The 24678-nt window shown below is 42.5% G+C and overlaps 1 protein-coding gene across 1 annotated transcript; it reads right to left on the bottom strand.

Moving 5' to 3' along the window:
* Positions 1-13412: 13412 nt before the first annotated feature.
* LOC149301329 (uncharacterized) lies at positions 13413-24049 on the bottom strand. The gene is made up of 6 exons (XM_089484274.1): positions 24001-24049; positions 22507-22642; positions 19220-19379; positions 18259-18379; positions 14641-14700; positions 13413-14361 (listed from the first exon to the last, which is right to left on the bottom strand). Exons 3-6 carry the CDS (start codon positions 19292-19294, stop codon positions 13547-13549), a joined length of 1071 nt encoding a protein of 356 aa, XP_089340400.1. The 5' UTR covers positions 19295-19379; positions 22507-22642; positions 24001-24049; the 3' UTR covers positions 13413-13546.
* Between the last annotated feature and the right edge of the window lie 629 nt (positions 24050-24678).

Here is a 24678-nt window from a genome sequence, read left to right as displayed (position 1 = left end):
AACTGTGATAGAAAATCCTCAGCATTTAAAAGGTCCTTACTTTTTTTAACAGAATACAGAGGATTTCTTAGGCCATCAGCCTCCAGTCTAATTTGAACACAATCTCCCAGACTAATTCGCTGGTTAAGATCGTCTAGAATATTTTGTATTGAGTTGTGTAATGCGTGTATAGCTTGCGTGTACGATGTTACATGCTCTAAGTTTCTGAATCGGAACTCCTCACCGATACGCACTGTACGATACAACCTGTGGGTCCACTGCCATGAGCGTACACGCTCTGCATACACGGCAGGGGGGCCCTCATCATCTGGGGAGCCTGGGATGTTTGCAGGTAGGGGCTGGCTCTCATCCCTGGATGATTCAGAAGACTCCAAATCATTCTGAGGTTCTGCACTGGAACAAGAAGGCTGGTTATTATCAGAAACAGAGTCACAGGGGTTTTGGTTCTCAGCCCTGGGTGGGTCAGAGGCCACGGAAGAAGGGGTGCTGGAACAAGAAGGCTGGTTATTATCAACACTATGTTTAGTGTTTTTTACCAGGCTCCTCGAGTTCAGGCCCCCTTTACATTTCCTATTATTTTTCCGAGTGTGGAGTACTTTTTTTGATCTGTTAATCAGGGTGGTTACTCTTCTTCTCCAGTACAGTTTACCATTGGCAGGTTTCTTCCAGTACCCCGCCACCCTGCACCATTTACCATTCCGGCCTTTCTTGATCCTTGGTTGTAGTTTACCTCTGCCTATCTGCCGATGTTCAAGGGACCTGTCCACCATGTACTCGTTATATTTTTTAATACTCTCGTAAAAAGCATCCATATGAGCTTGTGTTACTGGATTGTCCCACATATAATTCAAATGGGCTTCATAGCCCTTGGCCCGTCTAAGGATCGCGCAACCTTTCGCTACCATTTTCTGCATCTCCACAAAGCAGGCCGATAACGTTGCAGCTTTCTTTCTGCGGGCTTCAAAGCGTTGTAAGAGATTTCCGTCAATCACCATCACCTGCTCATTATTTTTTTGCTTCTTAGAAGCCTGGGGTGTAGCATCGTGGGGTTCTTCTCTGTTACGTTTCAGAGATTTGTCTAAAAGCAAACAAAATAAGAAGTATTATAGCTCACTCACTCACTCATTACCCCCCCAGCCCTTAAATACCACAACACACACACTGTACCTCCACTTTTATTTGTTGTCACTGGAGTTTCAGGTGCCGCATTGCCTTCGTGGCTGCCTTCAGCAAACATCAATTCTGTAAAGAAAAGGCACTAATTTCAGAAAGAACAAACCCACAAAATAACACATTTAATGTTGTTAGCCCCCACCTCTAAATTTTTTTTTTTGACCCACAAAGCAGTGCTAATATTGTTAAGCACAAATTTTACCTAATTCTTCATCTGTTGGGTGTGTCAGGTTTGGGGCCTGTGTTTTAGCCATCCCTCCTGTGCCCTGTGCAGTCTCCTTTGAAGGAACGTTTTGGACCTGTTTTTCCATGGCTTGCAGGGGCTATGAAGTACCAGCTGTGCCTGATGAACACAAACATGTTGAGACATGCCCACTAAACCCACCCCTCGCATATCAGAAAACCCCACAGAATTATACTGTTGAGACTGAGCTGCCACATTTCTGCTTCTGACAAGAAATGGAGAGGCAGACATTCAGCATTGTTCATGTTTACTTAAATCTAGTATGTGACCAAGTTCCAGATGAACAAATAGATGAAAAAATATACCACACTTTACAAAAATTGGCCAATTCAACTCAGAAGCACGTGGAAGAAAAAATGGACCCCTTAATAACACAGTTGGAAATTCCAAATATTTCTCGTGCTTGTGAAATAATCCATTTAGTTATGAGGTCTCAATTTTCTGATGGAAAAATCAACTGGGGAAGAATTGTGATGACTCTCTTATTTGGAGGTTTTATTGCCAAAAAGCTGAAGACCAGAGGTGTGCCTCTCACAACAGGAAATGTACAGCAAATTACCAATTGCATTGCCGGCTATTTGATAATGGAGAAACACATCTGGATGAAGGAAAATGGCAGCTGGGTAAGTTTAACACATATTCTTTAGGAAACCCTATGGAACCAGTCATCAATTGAGAAAAATGTGTTGCCCTAACAGTTTTTTCCTTTTCACTATTTCAGGAAAACGGCTTAATAATGACGCATGAAGTTACACCCAGAAATATGAGAACAGCTGTTTTTAACCGTCTGTACAATATTTTATATCTAAAGTGGTTGTTATTTCCGGCATAAGCTCTTGTATGCTAATGTCCTATAAGAAAGCTATCCACCCAATAAAACCTTTTGAAATTACCTAGTCACCATCAATTCCTAACCCCTACACACACAAAGCAATGCTCAAAGCAATGGTAGTTAACAGGCTTATTTAAGAAAAACTGGCAAAAAAAAGAAGAAGTTTTAAACAGAATAAAAAGATTTCCAAATGGGCACTTATTTGAGAAAAACCAAAAAGAGATCTTTTAAAACAGGCACATTAGACCATTTAAAACCTTAGAAAAGGACCTTTTTGGCAAAAAGAAGTTTTCCAAATAGGCTTATTTAACAATTAAATGAACTTTTAGCACCAACAAGCCAAAAGTTAACAATACAAAAGGCTGTAACTCTGCTGCGTATGAGTAATCAGCTCTTGACCATAAACCCATTAACACCTCTGGAGCTTTGTTTTCTACCCCCATCAAATCTTCCCACAAAGTCCCCAGAATACTCTTTAAAAAAAAAGGCTTCTAAAGCATTTTAAACCTTGTTTCATAAATACCAAAAAGAGCTTTGTTAAAAATATATATTTAACAAAAAAAAAATTTAAAACAGTGCTGAGCACATGTTTCCAAGTGAAACCATTTGCCAGACATTTTAAAAACCCGTATATCCTAATCCACACATTTCTACTCTCAGTAAGCTTTGAAAAGTATTTTTTAAAAAGGCTTCTAAAACATTTGTAGCACATGTAAAATTTCTTTCTAACAGAACTACATGCTAACAATTAAAAACATTTAACAGGAAAATGCATAAATACCAATGTTTTTATGGCCCAAAGCCCCAGATTTTAGATGAAGTCCATGGAAAAAGAGAAAGCCGCATGTTATGCTTGTAATTTTAAAGCTGCTCAGTTTTCCCCCCCAAATTAATGGACATTCATCAAATATTTATTCTTTAGTGAGGGAAAAGGCCCACAACAGTCCATTTTGAATAAAGTTTAAAAATGGGGAAAAGGCAATAGTTATAAAGGCCTTCTTTTAAAAAACAATGCTATGGAATATACAGGAAAAAACTTAGCAAGAACCAGAGAGTCTCACAGGTATGGCAGCCAGAAAAGGACAGACCCCCTTCTCTGCAGAACTTTTATACGTCAGGTAACCAGTCTGTGCTTGGCTCTTGAGACTTGCCCCCACCCACCCCTAAGAAAAAGGGTAGGTTGGATCTATCCCCCCTCCCCCCTAAGGTGGTCCTTGGGGGTGGATCTATCTCCCTCCATCCCCCTAAGGTGGCCCCCCACCCCTAAGGTGTACATGTTGCAGGGCACATAGCCATGTGGTAAGACACCCCCCTCCCCTTTTCTCTTTTTAAAAAACTTTTTGCAGAGGGCCCCACCAGGGAAATATAGTGTCTGTTTAAAACTTCAACCATGCTTTTTGTTTCTGTGTTTAGGAGACATTGGGAGGGGGCCTTGGGGGGTTGCAAAAAATGATTTTCAACCCTCTACATTATTTAAGAGCCACCCTGGTTTCTGCTTTTTGTTTGAAGTGGGGGGGTTGGAGAGGTAGCTGTACAGCTTAATTGTAAGAATCTCTCCTTTGCTTTATTTCTGTTTTTAGGCTAAGGAGGGTCAGGAAGTTTGGAGGGTTTCTGTAAGAAGGCTTCCCCCCCCCACCCCCTCTTCATTGTTTAATTTAAAGAGCCATCTCCACCCTCCACCCCTCCATTTTGTATCCCCCACACCACCAAAGCCTCATGTTTTCTAGGGAGATTGAGTGGTGCATGAATACTGATACCCACCCCCCCCCCATTGTAAATACTCATTATGAGCCAGCTCTAGAGTAGTCACTTTTTTGAAAAGAAAATCACAAACACCTTTTTAAAATAAACTCTTTTTTATTTTATAACCTTTTAACAAACATTTTTAAAAAATATCAAAGCAGCCAACAGTTTTCAAACAAACTTCTAGTCAGTCTTTATGGATCAGATGGTCTGTTAATAGTTGTTAGAAATGTTTTATAAGATCTATTTTTAATCACTTTTAACACATGCTCCAAAATAGGCTTATCCCTGGGTTTCAAAATGTTATTTAATTCCTTCAGTGAATTTTCAGATCTCTCTACTTTAGTTACAAGTTGCAAGATTTGGTCTACAGTCTCATTTGTTATCAATAGGCCATTGAAACTGTAAGCTACAAGAATATATACGTGTAACACGTTTTTAAAATCTATTTGCCCACATAACCGGCTCAGTTTTCTACACAGATAACGTTTTGACCACAACAGACAGTCATGGGAATTTTGAGCAGGGGCAGAGATTACACAGCCAACACAGGATTCATAGCGATATTGCTGCAAACAATGGGTGATGATTCCACAACACACGGCTCTGATTGTTGACCGCATGAGAACTTTCAATTCTCTGGGAGAAAAATTTAATGGTTCTTTTGGAACATCTAGTCCAAGAATTTCAGCCATGACCACAGGGCTAGGTTGAGCTGTAGACATCTCGACGAAATCCTAAAAAAGAAAAAAGATAGATTACCTTTAAAATGCATTTTTAAAACACACACACTTAATACCAAAATCCCCTTCTAAAAGATGACTTACTGTAATATCATTCCAGCCTATGCTTGCAAACCTCCACAGAGCTATAGGTAATGTCTTGCCTCCACATGCTTCAGCACACTTCTCTGCAGAACTGCTACTGGCCTGAGGTTGCTAAAATATAAAGAAAATAGTCTTTTTTTTTTTAGAGGAGAGGTGGGGAGCCGACTTTGTAAGGCTACTCAAAACCCTTTAAAAATAAAAAAACCCACTTTTTTTCCTGCATTACAGCTGGTTCTGCTGAAACGGTATCCACCAGGCGGTTCCATGCTTTGCAAATCTCATCAGCTTCTTCGCTAGCCAGGTCAGCATAGGTAGAAAGCCCATCATCTGAACTATTGCTAGGATAACGCTTTCTGCTTTTTGGCTTCACATCCCCTGTTTCTTGCTCTGTAGAGTTTGCAGAAGTAGTGGGGGCCTCCATGTTGTCTTCTCTGAACATGTCTGGGCTTGCCCAAAGGCTTCCTGTAGCGTTGCTAAAACCGCCTTCTGATTGGCCCCTTTTAAATCATCATGCTCACATGAGTCCCTTCAGACGCTCCACCTACAGGCGGGGTTTCATGCTGGGGTGGGGCCACAAGCGGGGGGCGTGGCCGGATATCTGGGGAGGGCGGGACTTCCGGCAGGAGGCCGGATATCCGGTTAAGGCGGGACTTCCTGTTAAGGCGGGACTTCCTGTTAAGGCGGGACTTCCAGGGCGGGGCACCTGTCAGTGGGCGGGGCTTATGAGTTTGATGAGAGGTGCCACCCTTTACTACTCCCGATGCCTGGTCGTGTCCAGGCATATTCAGTTCATTGACCAACGCGGGTTGGTGGATGACAGATCCAGACCTTATGCTTTTCGGGCCAACCCTCCTTTCAGTTATGTATAGTTAATAAAGTTGTGGCCAATTTCTGCCAATTGCTTGTCTTAGTGGTCTTTATTTCAGTTGTGGTTGTCTTGGTGGTCCCTATTTTATACAGCCCTGCCCAACTCCACAGCAATGGGCCATTCTCAATCCAGGTAAAGAGCACCTTAACTGATAATAGTCCCATTTCAATCTTTAAGGCAAGGAACTTTAGGCTGAGATCACAATGAGCCAGTCTCAGTTATTCAGGTAAGATGCATGAGCCAGAAGTCACAATGGGCCAGTCGCAATCCTTCAGGTAAGGAGCATCAGACTGAGGTCACAATGGGCCAGTCTCAAAATGGCCGCTGGACCACAAAATGGCTGCCAGAACACAAAATGGCTGCCCCAGCCTCAGCTCTTTGCAGTTGGCAGTTTGAGGCCTTCAAGAAACCCATAATAGAGGATGTAACATCCCTAAAGTCAGAAGTGACCCCAAACAGGATTTCCCAGCCTTAAGAATACCCAAAAGTTTTCCTGATGCTCTAATATAGAGACTCCCTGAGATAGTCAGTATTCGCAAGCAAAGGAGGGCCAAGAGAGCCCTGGAGAGCCTTGCCTTGGGGTGGCTCTGGATCTCTGGTGCCGCAAGAAACTACAAATCCCAGGATTCCACAGGAAGGAGCCAGGAGAGTTAACACAGTTTCGAACTGGAATATTTCTGCAGTGCAGATACAGCCTGAGCTGGTTGTAAAAGGGTCGAAGCACCCAAGTCTGGTTTTTACCCTCTTAATCATGGTTTTACTTTCAAAAAATAAGCTCTTTTTCTGTCTAATCCTTACTTTTGTTGTTGTTTCTTTGTGTCTATATTTGTTTGTTTTATTCTTGGTAATGTGAGATGGTCTGCTTTGTCAACTTCCTTCATGAGTAAAAATCTCTTAGTAAGTAAGAAAACTGGGGAGGCTTTTAAAACCTCCCAAAGGAGCTGCTTTTGGCCTTTTTTCTAAGAGGGGGCAGTCTTCCTCTTAGAAGCCAAAGCCCAATGTTTGTGAAGAAGAAGAATCAGGCTTGTATTAAAACTCTCCTCCCCATTTCTGATCCCTTTTAAAACCCATGTTCCCCAGAAGGAGCAGAGCTGTGTAATATGAAAACCCTCTCTGAAAAGAGACACAAAAGACAACAAAGGGACACACTTCCTTCCTTTTGACCCAAGGAGCCTGGCTTCTTTATCACTCTAAAGCTTCAGGGAGAGAAAGAGAAGCCAATGGTCAGAGGAGATTCTGGAACATTATTCCCCACAGTCACAAGCAGCACACAAAATGGCTGCCAGAAAACAAAATGGTTGCCAGAAAACAAAATGGCTGCCAGAAAACCAAATGGCCGCCGGAATGCAAAATGTGAGTCTGGGGCAGGCAGGGGCAGGGTCTTTTAGCTGCTCTGCCCCCATTGGCCAGCCTCGAGAAGAGGCGGAGTTTCAGCTTCTCTATTTAGCTCTATGCGTGGAAGAGTGAGCGAGGAGAGGAGCAGAGTGTCCTAGAGAGAAAGAGAGAGACAGACAGACAGGGAGGGTCAGCAGAGAGACAAGGCCTGGAACCACTAGGCATCACTGCTGCACTGAGGGCTGGCTGGGCCTGGCTTGGGTCTACTGCTGCTGATGCTTTCCTTTGGCCACTGCCACTAAGGCGGGGAGGAAGGAGGCCCAGCAGTCCTTCTAGGCATGGGCCACTCTCTCTGAAGGTGGGAGAGTGGGACTCCCCAAAAGGGATTTTAATGCTTTTAATGGTGGCTCTCATGCTGTAGTGATGATGATGATGATGATGATGATTGATGATTGATGATGATATTATCAGACCTGCGGGGCAGAGGATGGAGCTGCTGCCACACCTTAATCACCATTAATGCCACCTTCCTGGGCGTTCTTGATGTGCCCCACCGTAATGGCCATGGCTCTGTCTTATGGAACTCTAGGAATGATCTTTTGGCTTGGCATTTTAAGTGTTGTTAAGGTTTGGAAATCCTGTTTGGGGTCCCTTCCGACTTTGGGGCCCTTTCATCCTCCATTATGGCTTCCCTGAAGGCCTCAAACTGACAACTGCCAAGCACTGAGCCAGAGGCGGCCATTTTGTGTCCCGGCGGCCATTTTGTGTTCCGGAGGCCATTTTGTGTTCCGGAGGCCATTTTGTGTTCTGGAGGCCATTTTGTGTTCTGGAGGCCATTTTGTGTTCCGGAGGCCATTTTGTGTTCCGGAGGCCATTTTGTGTTCTGGAGGCCATTTTGTGTTCTGGAGGCCATTTTGTGTTCTGGAGGCCATTTTGTGTTCCGGAGGCCATTTTGTGTTCTGGAGGCCATTTTGTGTCCCGGCGGCCATTTTGTGTCCCGGCGGCCATTTTGTGTTCCGGAGGCCATTTTGTGTTCTGGAGGCCATTTCGTGTTCCGGAGGCCATTTTGTGTTCCGGAGGCCATTTTGTGTTCTGGAGGCCATTTTGTGCTGCTTGTGACTCAGTTGAGCAGAGGCCTCTCTTTCTCTCCTGAGGCTCCAGAGCCAGGAGGAGGCCAGCCTCCTTGGGCCAAAAGGAAGGAAGTGTGTCCCTTTGTGTGTCTTTTGTGTCCCTTTTCAGAGAGGGTTTTCATATTACACAGCTCTGCTCCTTCTGGGGAACATGGGTTTTAAAAGGGATCAGAAATGGGGAGGATAGTTTTAATACAAGCCTTATTATCATTATTCTTCACAAACATTGGGCTTTGACTACTATCCCTGTTTTTAATAACTGTTTCAATAACTGTCCAATAATTTTAAATAACTATCCAGTAATTTAATGGCATTTTGTTTTGGATGGGAGTGTTAGGGTTAGGGTTTGGCAGATCATGAAACATGTTTTTATTGTATTGTATGGATATTTTTATTGTAAGCTGCTAAAAGGTGGCCATTCTTGTGTAGTAATTGTCTTGTGATTAACTCCCACAACAGCCTTGTAAGGTAGGCTTCGTAGGCTCCTAGGGCTGGAAGGGAGCCCCAAGGGCCAAACAGTCAGCCCCATTCTGCCCTCCAAGTCCTCCAAAGAGATGGCCATCCAGCCAGAGACTCCTCCAATGCTCTTTGAGGCAGCGTCTCCCATAGATTTGCTCACAGGTCATGGAGGTCCACAGTCCCATGGGAACCAGTTCTTTCCACCCCACTTTGGGAAAGGAGACCCCCTCAGCCCCCTGGACTCACTCCTGCCACTCATTCCTAGAATGGCTGGGACTCAGAGGGGTTCCTAGGCATTGTCACCTTCTGCTCTCCATGGCCATTGGCACTGACCTTTCCCCATTGCATTTCCTCCCTCAGCCCTGTGGACCTCCTCCTCCTTCGCACTCAGAGCAACCCTTCTCTACGGTTGAGGAGACAGCCTCTGACCCAGGGAAGCTCCGGCAATAAAGGACTGCAGGAGAGGGCTGCAGGAATCAGGGTCTTTGCAGTGAAGGTAGGCCTTTATTCCTGGAGCTGAAAGAGGACCTTTGTTTAAATGTTTCAGTCCAGGATTGTGTGGAAGGGTTGCAGTTGAGAGAGTGCGCCATGCTTTGCAGGTGTAAAGCCCCAAATTCAGTCTCTGGCAGCATTGTCCTCCCAGAAGGTGGAAGTTGGATTTCCAGACCCCAGACGCACAGTGCGCCACTGAGTCCTTTGTGTGGGGACTGTGTGTGTACATGTTGTTTACTAGAGCTTTGTGAGATATTTGTTTCACTGGGTTTATAAAATGAATTTCTTTTTTTTTTTTTAGTTTTATTTTTAAAAGGATACATACAAGACATAAAATTAATTCTAGTATCACATAAACTATATATTGAGATCATAATCATGATGCATTATCAAACATAAATACTTCTCCAATTACTAGCGTGTTTTCTATGTACCTTATGATTTTTTCCCCTTTTATTACATCCCAAATACCCTTTCCCTTCCATCCCTCCCACCCTTGAACAATTAATTTTTGCTTGACTTGTTTCTCGAGCAGTATTATAATTGCATTCTTACTACTAGTGGTCGTTACCGACTTTGGTTGATATTGGTTTGTGATTTGTCATTGGTATGTTATATCATACCTCTTACATCTCTTACTATAGTACTTGGAGTTACTGTTTATAGTTGAAACATATAGAAAATCATACTTAGAGAACAAGAAAGGTCGCATATATAAATAAAATTTTTGTTGTTATTTAAAGCCTACAGATATTTTTGCGTTTATTGTTACTGTGAGGTATAGAGGGCTGCTAATTCCCGATATCATATCCAAATTTTGTTACAAAATTCTTTAAGCCGGGTCCAATCATCTTCAGAGTCGTCTATCCATTTCCCTCTTAAATACATAGTAAGTTTATCCATTTCTAACATTTCCAGACTTTTCATAAGCCAATCATCTATGGAGGGAACTTCTTTATCTTTCCATTTCTGCGCATACACCATCCTTGCTGCTGTTACTAAGTAGAGGATAAATTTTAAGTGTTTCCTGTCCTCCTTACTTTCCACTATATTCAAAAGAAATAGTTCTGGTTCAAATTTTATTTGTCTTTTAAGCACTTTTGAAATTATCATATGTATTTTCCTCCAAAATGTTTTTGCTTTGGGACATAGCCACCACATATGATAAAATGTTCCTTGGTTAGCCATACATTTCCAACATCTTCTTTCCTTTCCTTTTTTGATTCTTGCCAGTTTGCATGGAGTTAAATACCAGCGATGCACCATCTTATATAAATTTTCCTTCATGTCCATGGACAAAGTTATTTTGAGATCTCTTCCCCATACTCTTTCCCATATGTTCAAATTTATGGTGTGGCCTATATTTCTTGACCATTTGATTGTACATTCCTTAATAGTTTCCTGTTCCATCTCTCTAGAAAGAAATAGTTTATACAATTTTGAGATCATACCTTTCTCTGGTTTAGAGATAATTTCATCCAATTCATTATTTTTGATCATAAATCCATATTGTTTTTCATCCGCCAAAAACTTCTCCTTCAGTTGCAGATAGGGGAACCATGGGCAAGTAATACCTTCCTCAACCAATTCTATACTAGATTTCAATGTAGGTCTGTTGTTCTGCCATTTAATTAAATCTTTGTATTTTAAAGGGGTGGTAGATTCTGAGGGGAGATTTATATTCCAAGCCTCCTGGGGTGACAACCAACTGGGTATTTGATTGTAGAATAATTGTTTTACTTTCTTCCAAACGTTTATTAATGATTTCCTGATGGCGTGGTCTGCAAACTGACGGTTCACCTCAAGTCTCTTATACCACAGATATCCATGCCATCCATATAATTTGTTAAATCCTTCTAAGTTTAACAGTTGTTTTTCTGATATTCTGATCCAAGGAATTAACCATATCATAGTACACGCATAGTAATATAACCTCAAATCTGGAATCCCTAGTCCACCTCTTTCTTTAGCTTCTTTCATAATTTTCCATTTGATTCTAGGCTTTTTCCCTTGCCAAATATATTTCGAAATTTCTTTCTCCCAAATTTTGAAAACTCTTTCCTTTTGAATTATTGGAAGATTTTGAAACAGGAACAAGAGTTTTGGTAATACTGCCATTTTTATAGTTTCAATTCGACCCATTAATGATAAATGTAATCTTCCCCATTTTGTAAGATCTTCCTTTATCTCCTTCCATAACTTAGAGTAATTTAGATCAAAAAGTTCTGAATTCTTTTTTGAAAGGAAAACGCCTAAATATTTCACTTTTTTACAAATTTGACATCCTGTTACACTTTCCAATTTTACCGTGTCGGCTTCTTTCAAATTTAAAGTCAAGATGTTTGATTTTGTTCTGTTTAATTTTAGGCCCGCAAATTTACTGAATTCTTGAATGACTGAGAGGGCTGTCTGTATAGATCCCAGCGGTTCTTCTACTATCAACGCCAAATCGTCTGCATATCCTCTAATTTTGTATTCCATTTTTTTCCATTTGAGTCCCTTTATCTCTTTATTGTTTCTAATGTTATTCAGTAAAATTTCAATTATGGTTATAAATAGTAACGGCGAGAGGGGACACCCTTGTCTAGTACCTTTTGAAATTTTGCACGCATTCATTAATTCTCCATTTATGATGATTTGAGCGGTTTGGGACTTATATATTTCTTTGATCCATGTTAAGAAATTTGATCCTACCTCCATCTTTTCTAATACCATTATCATAAAGTTCCAGTTAATCGAATCGAACGCTTTCTCCATATCCAGAAAAAGAATTGCTGCTTTTGAGCTGGGGTTTTTATCATAATACTCAATTACATCAATCATCGTACGAATGTTTTGGTTTATATGTCTATCTGGCAAGAATCCACATTGATCTTTGTTAATTATTGTTTTTAATATTCCTTTAAGTCTTTTTGCCAAAATTGAAACAAATATTTTGTAATCTTGATTTAATAACGAAATGGGTCTGTAATTTTGGGGTTCCGAATGATCCTTATTAGGCTTAGAAATAAGAGATATATAAGCATGTTTCCACGTGTTAGGTACTCCATTCTGCTTGATGGCGTTAAAAGTATTATATAGTAACGGAGTTAGTTCTTCTTGTAATTTCTTATAATAGACCGCTGTAAATCCATCTGGACCTGGCATTTTCCCCAATTTTGTTGCCTTTATTGATTCTATTATTTCCATCATTGTAATATTTGCATTCAGTTTCTCTTTCTGGTGACTTGAAATTTTGCTTAAGTTAGATTTTTGAATATAGAGTTCACATTCTTTTAATAATTCTTTACTTAATTTCTCTCCTTGATATAAGTTCTGGAAGTAGCTTTGGAAGATCTCTTTAATTTTTTTAACATTGTGAATAAGTTTTCCCCCATCCTTCATTTCCACAATCAATCTCTTGTCCCTTTCTTTCCTCAGTTTATATGCTAATAATTTGCCTACTTTGTTTCCTGATTCGAAATATCTTTGTTTAGTAGCTCTGAGTTTTTTCCCTATTTCTTGCAAAGTGAGTTCTCTTAATTGATTTTGTAAAATCTTGATTTGTTTCACAATTTTAGCACCGCTATGATGTGTGTTCAATTCTTCCTCTTTTTCTTTAATTTGTCTGTTTAAAGATTCTATTTTCTGATTTCTTTTTTTATTCTGCTCTATGCTTTTTTGAATAAAAAACCCTCTCATGACCGCTTTGGAAGCTTCCCATACTTGTATGATGTCTGTCCCTTTATCCATATTTTCTTCTTTAAAGAAGTTGAGTTGATCTTTTGCTTGTTTAAGTATTACATCATTGTTTAACAGATATTCATTAAGTTTCCAGGTTCTTGTTTTTTTCTCCTTTCTCAATTTTAGGACTACCGGGTTGTGGTCTGAGATTTTCTTTGGCAAGATTTCTGCTTCAATTATATCTTTGAATAATGGAGAGGAGATTAGAAAAAAATCGATTCTGGAGACCGATTTGTGACGGTCAGAATAATATGTGAATCCTTTAGACTGAGGGATGTGTATCCTGTAATGAATTTCACCACCGCCTTTCCTAATAAACACACCCCCTCAGAGGGTTTTATTAAAACATAATCTGTGTCCTGGCTTTTATTTTCATTTTAAGAAAACACTCACAGACTATCAAATAGTTTAAAAAGAAGACTTTTATTTCTATTTCCTTTTCTAAAAAATAGCGGCGTTATAAAGTGAGCCAGGTACAAGCAGCATGCCGTTGTTTTTTAAAAGATCTGTGTGACAGTACAGGTGTAAGTGACAAAGAATCTCCAGGGTTCTTTAAACTATACTAGTAGCAATTAAAACCTAAACTTTACTAAACATAACTTTAAAACATAAACAGACATATGGACAGAGAAACTGTGCAAATAAATTCATATGGGCTTTTTAGCACCGCTGGATGGAAAAAATATTTTTGTATTCCACCTTTACAAAAATAATGTTCATTCACTTCTTGGGTTTGTGTGGCTTCTCTCCTGTGCTGCCTCTCTGGTGACTGAATAGGCCTGACCTCCGAGAAAAGCATTTTCCACACTGCTGGCATTTGTATGGCTTCTCTCCTGTGTGGATTTGCTGGTGTCTCACTAAGTCTCCCTTCAAATAACAACATTTCCCACAATGCTGGCATTTGTATGGCTTCTCTCCTGTGTGGACTCTCTGGTGTGTCAGTAGGTTTGCCTGCCGAGAAAAGCATTTCCCACAATGCTGGCATTTGTATGGCTTCTCTCCTGTGTGGACTCTCTGGTGTGTCACTAGGTAGGACTGCTGAGAAAAGCATTTTCCACACTGCTGGCATTTGTATGGCTTCTCTCCTGTGTGGATTCGCTGGTGTCTCACTAAGTTTACCTTCAAAGAAAAGCATTTCCCACACTGCTGGCATTTGTGTGGCTTCTCTCCTGTGTGGACTCTCTGGTGTCTTGCTAAGTCTCTCTTTGAAGAAAAACATGTTCCACACTGCTGGCATTTGTATGGCTTCTCTCCTGTGTGGATTCTCTGATGTCTCACTAAGTCTCCCTTCAAATAAAAACATTTTCCACAATGCTGGCATTTGTATGGCTTCTCTCTTGTGTGGACTCTCTGGTGTGTCAGTAGGTTTGACTGCCGAGAAAAACATGTTCCACAATGCTCGCATTTGTATGGCTTCTCTCCTGTGTGGATTCTCTGGTGTGTCAGTAGGTTTGACTGCCAAGAAAAACATATCCCACAATGCTGGCATTTGTATGGCTTCTCTCCGGTGTGGACTCTCTGATGTGCCACTACGACTGACTTCAAACAAAAACATTTCCCACAGTGTTGGCATTTGTATGACTTCTCTCCTGTGTGGACTCTCTGATGTCTCGCTAAGTCTCTCTTCAAAGAAAAACAGTTCCCACAATGATGGCATTTGTATGGCTTCTCTCTTGTGTGGACTCTCTGGTGTGTCAGTAGGTTTGACTGCCGAGAAAAACATGTTCCACAATGCTCGCATTTGTATGGCTTCTCTCCTGTGTGGATTCTCTGGTGTGTCAGTAGGTTTGACTGCCAAGAAAAACATTTCCCACAATGCTGGCAGTTGTATGGCTTCTCTGATGTGTGGACGCTTTCATGACTGACAAGTTCTTCTGTAAAGAAAGAAAACAATACTGAGTATCAGAGTTAAGAGAGGAAAGTGTTAGCCCAAGATTTAGCCCTACGTTCACACCTCCCTATTTGATATTAAATTAATAAAGTTGGGGTGGGTGACCTGAGCAGGACCCTGTTGCAGATGCTCCAAATCCATGAAACGATTATATCCTTATCCACAGGAGCTGGCAAAGAAGAGATTGTGGGGGAACTACCTTGAGGTAATCAGTTGAAGCAGATAGTCATACAGACTGTTGAAAAAAGATTCCTTTAAACATGTGTAAAATATTTGGATTGAAAAGTGGCATCATATCCTGTGAGACGGCCAGAGAGTCCTGAGTCTGAGCACATGGCGTGATGCAAGCCAACTGCAGAGGACGCTTCATGCTGTGTGGCACCAGGAGATGGATCACAACCAATACACAATACAGGACACATGTGGATTGCTGTGGATAGGATTGGATTGGAGTTGTGTATAGAAGAGATGGTGAACATGATGGAAGCCAGAGAGGAGAGCTTGCAAATATTTTGATTATATTGCAACTCAAGATAGAGAACCTCCAAAGATTCGGATGAAATCAACTGTGTCTGTGACTTATTTTTAATTGTGAAATGTGGCCAGTGCATTGCCAATACCTGTATCTGGAAAGTTGTTTCCATACTGTGCTGTGTTATTGTTGAGCTGCATCTGGGAGCATCATGCTCACATTGCGCTGTACATTGGCTTGTGAACGGGACTGGAATTCATAGCCAACAAGGACCTGAGGATCGGTGTGCTAATCCCTTATGTCTGAGGTATTTGCACCAAGCACCCATTGCATTCAATTTGATTTTGGACCATATTTTCCCCACCCAGGAAACTTTCTAAAACGATTTAAACCTTATAGAAAACTCGGGTTCTGCCCACTAGCAACCATTTCAGTATAAATATTGCAGTCCAGTTGCAGACAGACACTCTGTTGGTTTACATTGCTAAACGCCTCACTACACTCGCCAGCTCCACTTGCCATGGGAGTTACTGGCTTCTCTCCCCATTGTGGACCCTCAGCATGTTCTGTCTAGGTTATGTATTACCATTAGCAAAGCCTAACATCTATTCACCACTCCTACCTTTGTTACCTACTTCTTGTGTGTTTGTGTGAACACCTATATGTGTGTGCATGCGTGTACAGTGCACCTGCATCATACGCGGGCACGCCTTCGTGGATTTCAGCATACACTAAAAGCCACACTGGGAAAAGGGGCGATGTGCCCCATAAGAGTTAATGGCACCTGTGTGGAGCCCCATTCATTTAAATAGGGCTCGAGAATAGATGGGATCCCCCTAACACCAGGATGAGTCCCGAGGCCACTGTTGCCACAATCTCTCCTTTGAGCTAAGTATGAAATTCCCCTGAAAGCATAGCACTTGGGAGTGTCCTCCCCAGACTCCAGCATTTCGGGTAACAAAGGGCCTCTGGAATCACCCATGGAGCTAAGCAAGCTCAGGTTGGAAAAGAAACATTAGACAAAAAGGCATTTTTGTGTTGCCCTTTCCTCTCTTCATAGACATTGCTCATAATTTCTAAATGGAACCCCTTAATATGTTCAAAAACAAGGACAAGGCCGGTTCTCACCAGTTCGGTTCTTAAAATCTGTCAGGTTGGTGGCTGCCTCCCAATCCCCAAGGCCCCTCTCCTGGCCCTTCCCAGAGGTGCCTTCCTCTCCGCACAGAGCTAGGAGATGCTGGCTTTGCTCCAGCCTTCCCCTCCTGGCTCCCATCTGCCAGATCCCCTTCCCTTTCTCCCTCCGCTCTCCAACCTTCCCTCTTGCCCATCTGCACTGCTTCAGCTTCTCATTTTCAGCCTCTCTTCCCTGCCTTTCTATTTTTCACTTTCCCTCCGTCTCTGTGTTACAGACACAAACCCACAGAGTGTGATGCATAAAAGGGATCATAGAGTCATAGAGCTGGAAGAAACCGCAAGGGCCATCCAGTCCAACCGCCTGCCATGCAGGAACTCTCAATCGAAGCATCCCAGACCATCCAGCCTCTGTTTAAAGACCTCCAAGGAAGGAGGCTCCACTACACTCCGAGGAAGGAGTGTGTTCCACTGTCGAACAGCCCTTACTCTCAAGAGGTTTTTTCAAATGTTGAGGTGGAATCTCTTTTCCTGCAGCTTGCATCCACTGCTCCGGGTCCTAGTCTCTGGAGCAGCTGAAAACAAGTCAGCTCCCTCCTCAGTATGACATCCCTTTTAGGCCCATTTGTTGAGAAAGGCAGGATAATCAATATACAAATAATTCATTGGCAAAGGCAGAGCAAGGGGGCTGGGACCTGGACTCCAATTTTGGTGAGGGTGAAGTGCCAGGGAGCAGCCTTAAAACAGCCTTAAAACATCTATAAGACAGGCATGGACTACTGATGGGGTTGGAGGAGATCTCAGGGGCAACCCCACATTGTATTGCCAGGGCGGACATCCCGAAACATCCCTTTGGGGAAGTGGAGGCCATTTTGCCACTGTTGGTCCCTCTCTGAGCCATTGCAGGCCCAAGGGGGGCTTTCCCTTAAGAAGACTCTCCAGAGCCTTAAAAGGATGGAAGAGGGGCCAAAAGAGGTAGGAAACTTGCTCAGGGATGTGCTGAGTACCATTTGGGTGAGAAAAGCATTAATCTCCATGGCTTCTTCCCATAAAATCCTAGAATTGGCAGTTTAGGATGGGGTTATTAGAATCCTTAGAGCCTGGAGAGCAATAGTGCCTCACTGAACTACAGATTCAAATATTCTACAGGATGTTGCTATCACAATTAATCTAGGCTTGAAAGGGATCTAGGACTCCTAGTAGACCGCAAGTTGAACATGGGCCAACAGTGTGATGAGGCAGCTACAAAGGCCAGTGTGATTCTAGGCTGCATCAATACAAGAATAGTTTCTAGATCAAGAGAAGTAATAGTGCCACTCTATTCTGCTTTGGTCAAGGCTCATTTGGACTAATCCTGTGTCTAGTTCTGGGCCCCACAATTCCGAAAGGATGTTCACAAATTGGGGCATGTCCAAAGGAGTGCAACCAAAGTGGTGAAGGGTCTGGAAACCATCAAGCTCTATGAGGAGCAGCTTAGAGAGCTGGTTATGTTTAGCCTGGAGAAAAGAAGATAAAGAGTGGATATGATACCCATGTTTAAACATTTGAAAGGGTGTCCTGTTGCGCAAGGAGCAGGCTTGCTTTTGCTGCAACAGAGAAAAGGAGACACCGCAATGGATGCAAGGCACAGGGAAAGAGGTTCAACCTAAACATTAGGAGGAACTTTGTGACAGTAAGAGCACTTTGACATTGGAATATATTCCCTTAGAATTTGGTGGAGTCCTCTTCTTTGGAGGTCTTTAAAGAGAGACTGGATGGCCATCTCTTGGGGGTGATTTGAATGTGTATTCCTGCATGGCAGAAGGGGAGTGAACTGGATGGCCCTTGTGGTCTATTCCAACTCTATGAGTCTATAATTCTAGTGGAACATTAGCAACATGATAATAATGAAAGGACCCTCAGTCTTTATAGAAAGAGCCATGGATTCAGGTTCCTTACCTACAGAAGCCACATTTTCATAATTGTCCATCATTACAGAATTGTACAAAAGTTTCTGTTTCGCCGTCAACAGATTCCATTCATCCTTGGAGAAATATACTGCCACATCGGCAAAGGTCACCTGAAATAGAAAATAGCCCTCATCCAGAGAGTGACAAAGAAAAGGGGAGGAAAGCACATGGTGCTTCCCAAATGTTATTTCATCACTTCAGAAATAAACTTTAAATTCTGTTAGTAAGCAAAAAGCTACTGCCTTTCAGATCACTTTGTCTTGAATCCTTTCAATATAACATACAATGTAATAAACAATACAATTTAGGCCATGGCTGGGATATTGAGGATGGATTAGGATACTGACTATCCCAACACATAGAGTACATGTAGCCACAAAAGAATTATGGTGCATTTAGCCATTTCTTGCCACATTTCAGAGGCAAAGGTCATTTTAAAAAACAGTTCTGGGGAGCATTCTGGACTTGAAGGCCACTGGGCCACCCCCAATTTAGATCCAGAGATGGTCTCCCATATCCCCAACATTTCACAGACAGGAAAAGCAAGGCACATGTGGACAAGCAACACCAGAAGGTGGTGAGGATGGCCAAGGTTGTTTAGGAGGAAGATCACACAAGCTAGGAAGGGCACAGCAGTTTGCTTTTGCTTCAGCCTCCTGGCAAGGGAAGACCCTGGCAACTTATCTCCTCTCCTGTCCCCATTTTTGAGTTGATGGGGTGCAAATTCCTTGGAAGTCACTTTGCAGCAACCCAAGGCAGCTGAGGAGAAGGGGCAAAGTGGGAGGAGGAGAGAGAAACCGGGACATTTTTGAAAGCCCCTGAAAAAGTGGGGTGACAGAGGATTAACCAGGACTTCCTCTGCCAAATTGGAACAATATGTTCTCCGCTCCCTTTCATGAACAGCCCCAGCAGTGACACAAAGGAAACTAATAGTCAGGATGTCAACTCACCAAAGAGTTGTTGTACTTCGACAGCCTCTTTCTCTTGGAGCCCAACTCCCTCTGCTTGGCCTCTGTGTTGGCCATTAGGTTGTCCTGGTGGCCCTGCACCTGTGTCTCTTTCAGCAAAATATGGCCCAAGGCTGTGTAGAAGGAGACTGAGATGAAGTTCCTGAGAAAAGAGACTAGGGTTAGGCTTGATTTGTCAAGACACAGAGAACAGCATGCTGCTAGTGAGATACGCAGGTGACATATGCCTTTGGGCCAATGCAGAGGTGGGTATCCCCTTCCTCCCTCTTCACCAAACAAAGCCCTCTGGACCTAGCATAGATTCACTGCAGCTCCCCTACACAACAGATACTCCATGTTAAACGCTTTTGACATTGCTGTGTTGCGCAGCACGTGAGGCAACACGTTAACGTATGGCACCAGATTCTCCACCTTGACTGTAGTCAGTAGCTTGTGAGCTGAAGAAACACCTGTCGCTTTCTCAATGAGCAGAGACACTGTAATCTTCTCTCAGATCAGGCTTTTATTCATATAAGAAGTTCCACTGTGTACAACACTATATACATCGACACCACCCACCATCCACACCAGTAACAACCCACTCTGAGGCTCACACTGTCTGACTCTTCCTCAGTGACAGTTGAGAATGACAGTTGGCAGTTGCATCAACATTCCAATGATGCACTGTTTAAATGCTGCCACTAGAGCTGTCAATGACTTCCACAACACCTCCACCTAGTGGCCACATGCATGTCATTTCCTCAGACCTGTTCACCATGGTCCTGACACTCCATGCCTTGTGAGAGTGGAGGGGGGTCAGGGGATGGGAATTGGAGAGGACCCTGGCTATGTCCCTGTCGCTAGATGTGAAATGAGCGCATCATCTGCTGAAACCTCCTGACCTCCCCAGTGGCCCTCAGAGGAGAAGGCCTTCCTTTTGCTTCTGGCTAGAGAAACACAGCTGCATGCTTCTCCAACACTCTCATCAGGCATGGAATGAACATGGAGCATGGCTTCCACAATTCCCACTTTTCATTTTGTATTCCTTCTAATTTCACATCTATTTCAAACCTCTCCCTCATTTGACGATAAAGACACCATTGAAAAATCTAGGCCAGATTCTTTAAGTTTGATCTCTAGTTTTCCTTGCGATTCTTTCAGTACATCCTTGTATCTTAACCATTGAGTTTTCTGGATACTGTTCCTTCCAAAAAGAGCCTCATGTGACGAACACCATTAAGGTATTTTTGGACATATTCTATACTTGTTTTCCCCCAGATCTTCAACAGAGCTTTTCTTACGAAATGGTTTGTGCTTTCTTTATGAACTTTCTCTTTGCCGTAAATTCGGGATCCATTCCACCCAAATCTTAAATGTTCACCCTCCAGACATAACAATTGTTCATTCTCTAACATAAACCATTCTCTAATCCAAACTAAACAACAAGCAGCATCATAAAGTTTTCTTTTTGGTAAACCCAGCCCTCCTCTACTTTTGTCATCACAAAGTAGTTTTGTTTTTATCCTGGCTCTTTTTTTATTCCTTTTGCCATAGAGTCAATGGTTTTTCATTCTGGATGATGGGAATCGCTTGAAGCGATTTGGATCAGTGATATTTTTCCTAATAGAGTTAAGTGTAATTTCCCCCATATTTCTAGGTCTTTTCTGATTTCCTTCCTTATTGTCTCATAGTTATTGTGAAACTGATCTGCGTTTTTATTGGTGAAATTTATTCCTAGATATTTAACTTTCTTTCCCACTTTAAATCCACTAATTTCTACCAGGATTTGTTCTTCCTTTCCTCCATATTTTTTGTTGTTGTTTTGTCTCTGTTTACTTTTAGTCCCGAAACATATTCCAATTCCAGTATTACATCCATCAATTCCCTTATGCTCTTTTCTGGGTTCTCCAGGGAATACAAAATGTTGTCTGCAAAGACTCTCATTTTAAACTCAATGTATGTTAATTTTTATTCTATTGATCTTATTTTCTAATCTTATCCTATTATTCACACTTCAAGGATCAGAATGAACAAAAGGGGTGATAGTGGGAAAGCTTGCCGTGTACCTTTAGAAATCTTAAATTCTTCTTCTTCTTTTTATAGTTAACAGTTTGGCTCTTTGATCTTTATACATTGCCCCTATCTTAAATAAGAAGCTACTATTTCGATTATTTCAAGTGTCGCAAATGACATATCCCATCCTATGTTATCGAAGGCCTTTTCTAAATCGACAAAGTGCAAATTTTTTTCCGTTGTGCCTTTCTAAATATTCAATTATATTTAAGACGTTTCGTATGTTATCACTGAGTTGTCTGTGGGGGAGAAATCCCGATTAGTCCTTGTGAATCCAGTCTTTAAGAACCTTTTTGAGTCTATCATAGAAAATAATTTATAATCCATATTTAATAAGGAAATTAGCCTATAGCTCTACTTCAGTTGCATCTATATCTTCTTTTAACCGCAAAGTTATATTAGCTTGTTTCCATGTTTCAGGATAATGGTTTCCTTTGATGGCATTTATCGTTAATTTGAGTGGTGTTAACAGTCGATCCTCAAATACTTTATGATAACTGGCGATGAAGCCACCATTCCTGGTGTTTTCCCTTTTTTTCCCTTTTTCTTATTACTTCCATGATTTCTGCTGTTGTCATCGGTCCATTTAATATAGTTCTTTGTTGGTCTGAAAGTGGCTTTAAGTTAGCTTTTCCCAAAAACTCCTCTATTTTGGCTCTAGACGTTTGAGATCCTTTATATAAATTAGCATAGAATTTTTGGAAGACCTTCTTAATTTTATTTTGGCCAGATGTTAATGTCGAATCTTTGTTTATTTCCGTAATCGTGTTTCGTTGTTTCAACTTCCTTATTTTATTGGCAAGCCATCTTCCTGGCTTGTTTGCTGGTTCAAAAGTCCTTTGTTTTAGATATCTAATTTATGCTTCTTCTGTATAGGTTTATGAGGGAAGACTGCATCCTGGACTATGCTAATTTTGGGGATGTGAAGACCTATGGAAATTCATTTTATAAACCCAGTGAAAGAAATATCTCACAAAGCTCTAGTAAACAACATGTACACACACAGTCCCCACACAAAGGACTCACTGGCGCACTGTGCGTCTGGGGTCTGGAAATCCAACTTCCACCTTCTGGGAGGACAATGCTGCCAGAGACTGCATTTGGGGCTTTATACCTGCAAAGCATGGCTCACTCTCTCAACTGCAACCCTTCCACACAATCCTGGACTGAAACATTTAAACAAAGGTCCTCTTTCAGCTCCAGGAATAAAGGCCTACCTTCACTGCAAAGACCCTGATTCCTGCAGCCCTCTCCTGCAGTCCTTTATTGCCGGAGCTTCCCTGGGTCAGAGGCTGTCTCCTCAACCGTAGAGAAGGGTTGCTCTGAGTGCGAAGGAGGAGGAGGTCCACAGGGCTGAGGGAGGAAGGGCAATGGGGAAAGGTCAGTGCCAATGGCCATGGAGAGCAGAAGGTGGCAATGCCTAGGAAACCCCCCTGAGTCCCAGCCATTCTAGGAATGAGTGGAAGGAGTGAGTCCAGGTTGCTGAGGGGGTCTCCTTTCCCAAAGTGGGGTGGAAAGAACTGGTTCCCATGGGACTGTGGACCTCCATGACCTGTGAGCAAATCTATGGGAGACGCTGCCTCAAAGACCATTGGAGGAGTCTCTGGCTGGATGGCCATCTCTTCGGAGGACTTGGAGGGCAGAATGGGGCTGACTGTTTGGCCCTTGGGGCTCCCTTCCAGCCCTAGGAGCCTACGAAGCCTACCTTACAAGGCTGTTGTGGGAGTTAATCACAAGACAATTACTACACAAGAATGGCCACCTTTTAGCAGCTTACAATAAAAATATCCATACAATACAATAAAAACATGTTTCATGATCTGCCAAACCCTAACCCTAACACTCCCATCCAAAACAAAATGCCATTAAATTACTGGATAGTTATTTAAAATTATTGGACAGTTATTGAAACAGTTATTAAAAACAGGGATAGTAGTCAAAGCCCAATGTTTGTGAAGAATAATGATAATAAGGCTTGTATTAAAACTATCCTCCCCATTTCTGATCCCTTTTAAAACCCATGTTCCCCAGAAGGAGCAGAGCTGTGTAATATGAAAACCCTCTCTGAAAAGAGACACAAAAGACACACAAAGGGACACACTTCCTTCCTTTTGGCCCCAAAAGCCTGGCCTCCTCCTGGCTCTGGAGCCTCAGGAGAGAAAGAGAGGCCTCTGCTCAACTGAGTCACAAGCAGCACAAAATGGCCTCCAGAACACAAAATGGCCTCCGGAACACAAAATGGCCTCCGGAACACAAAATGGCCTCCAGAACACAAAATGGCCGCCGGGACACAAAATGGCCGCCGGGACACAAAATGGCCGCCTCTGGCTCAGTGCTTGGCAGTTGTCAGTTTGAGGCCTTCAGGGAAGCCATAATGGAGGATGAAAGGGCCCCAAAGTCGGAACGGACCCCAAACAGGATTTCCAAACCTTAACAACACTTAAAATGCCAAGCCAAAAGAACATTCCTAGAGTTCCATAAGACAGAGCCATGGCCGTTACGGTGGGGCACATCAAGAAGGCCCAGGAAGATGGCATTAATGATGATTAAGGTGTGGCAGCAGCTCCATCCTCTGCCCCGCAGGTCTGATAATATCATCATCATCATCATCATCATCATCATCATCATCATCGTCATCATCATCATCACTACAGCATGAGAGCCACCATTAAAAGCATTAAAATCCCTTTTGGGGAGTCCCACTCTCCCACCTTCAGAGAGAGTGGCCCATGCCTAGAAGGACTGCTGGGCCTCCTTCCTCCCCGCCTTAGTGGCAGTGGCCAAAGGAAAGCATCAGCAGCAGTAGACCCAAGCCAGGCCCAGCCAGCCCTCAGTGCAGCAGTGAAGCCTAGTGGTTCCAGGCCTTGTCTCTCTGCTGACCCTCCCTGTCTGTCTGTCTCTCTCTTTCTCTCTAGGACACTCTGCTCCTCTCCTCGCTCACTCTTCCACGCATAGAGCTAAATAGAGAAGCTGAAGCTCCGCCTCTTCTCGAGGCTGGCCAATGGGGGCAGAGCAGCTAGAAGACCCTGCCCCTGCCTGCCCCAGACTCACATTTTGCATTCCGGCAGCCATTTTGTTTTCTGGTGGCCATTTTGGTTTCTGGCAGCCATTTTGTTTTCTGGCAACCATTTTGTTTTCTGGCAGCCATTTTGTGTGCTGCTTGTGACTGTGGGGAATAATGTTCCAGAACCTCCTCTGACCATTGGTTTCTCTTTCTCTCCCTGAAGCTTTAGAGTGATAAGGAAGCCAGGCTCCTTGGGTCAAAAGGAAGGAAGTGTGTCCCTTTGTGTGTCTTTTGTGTCTCTTTTCAGAGAGGGTTTTCATATTACACAGCTCTGCTCCTTCTGGGGAACATGGGTTTTAAAAGGGATCAGAAATGGGGAGGATAG

This window comes from Sceloporus occidentalis, unplaced genomic scaffold (genome assembly GCF_023333645.1).
Source record: "Sceloporus occidentalis isolate IW3139 unplaced genomic scaffold, rSceOcc1.0.p SCAF_21, whole genome shotgun sequence".
Taxonomy (NCBI): domain Eukaryota; kingdom Metazoa; phylum Chordata; class Lepidosauria; order Squamata; family Phrynosomatidae; genus Sceloporus; species Sceloporus occidentalis.
This window is presented reverse-complemented; position numbering and strand designations above follow the sequence as displayed.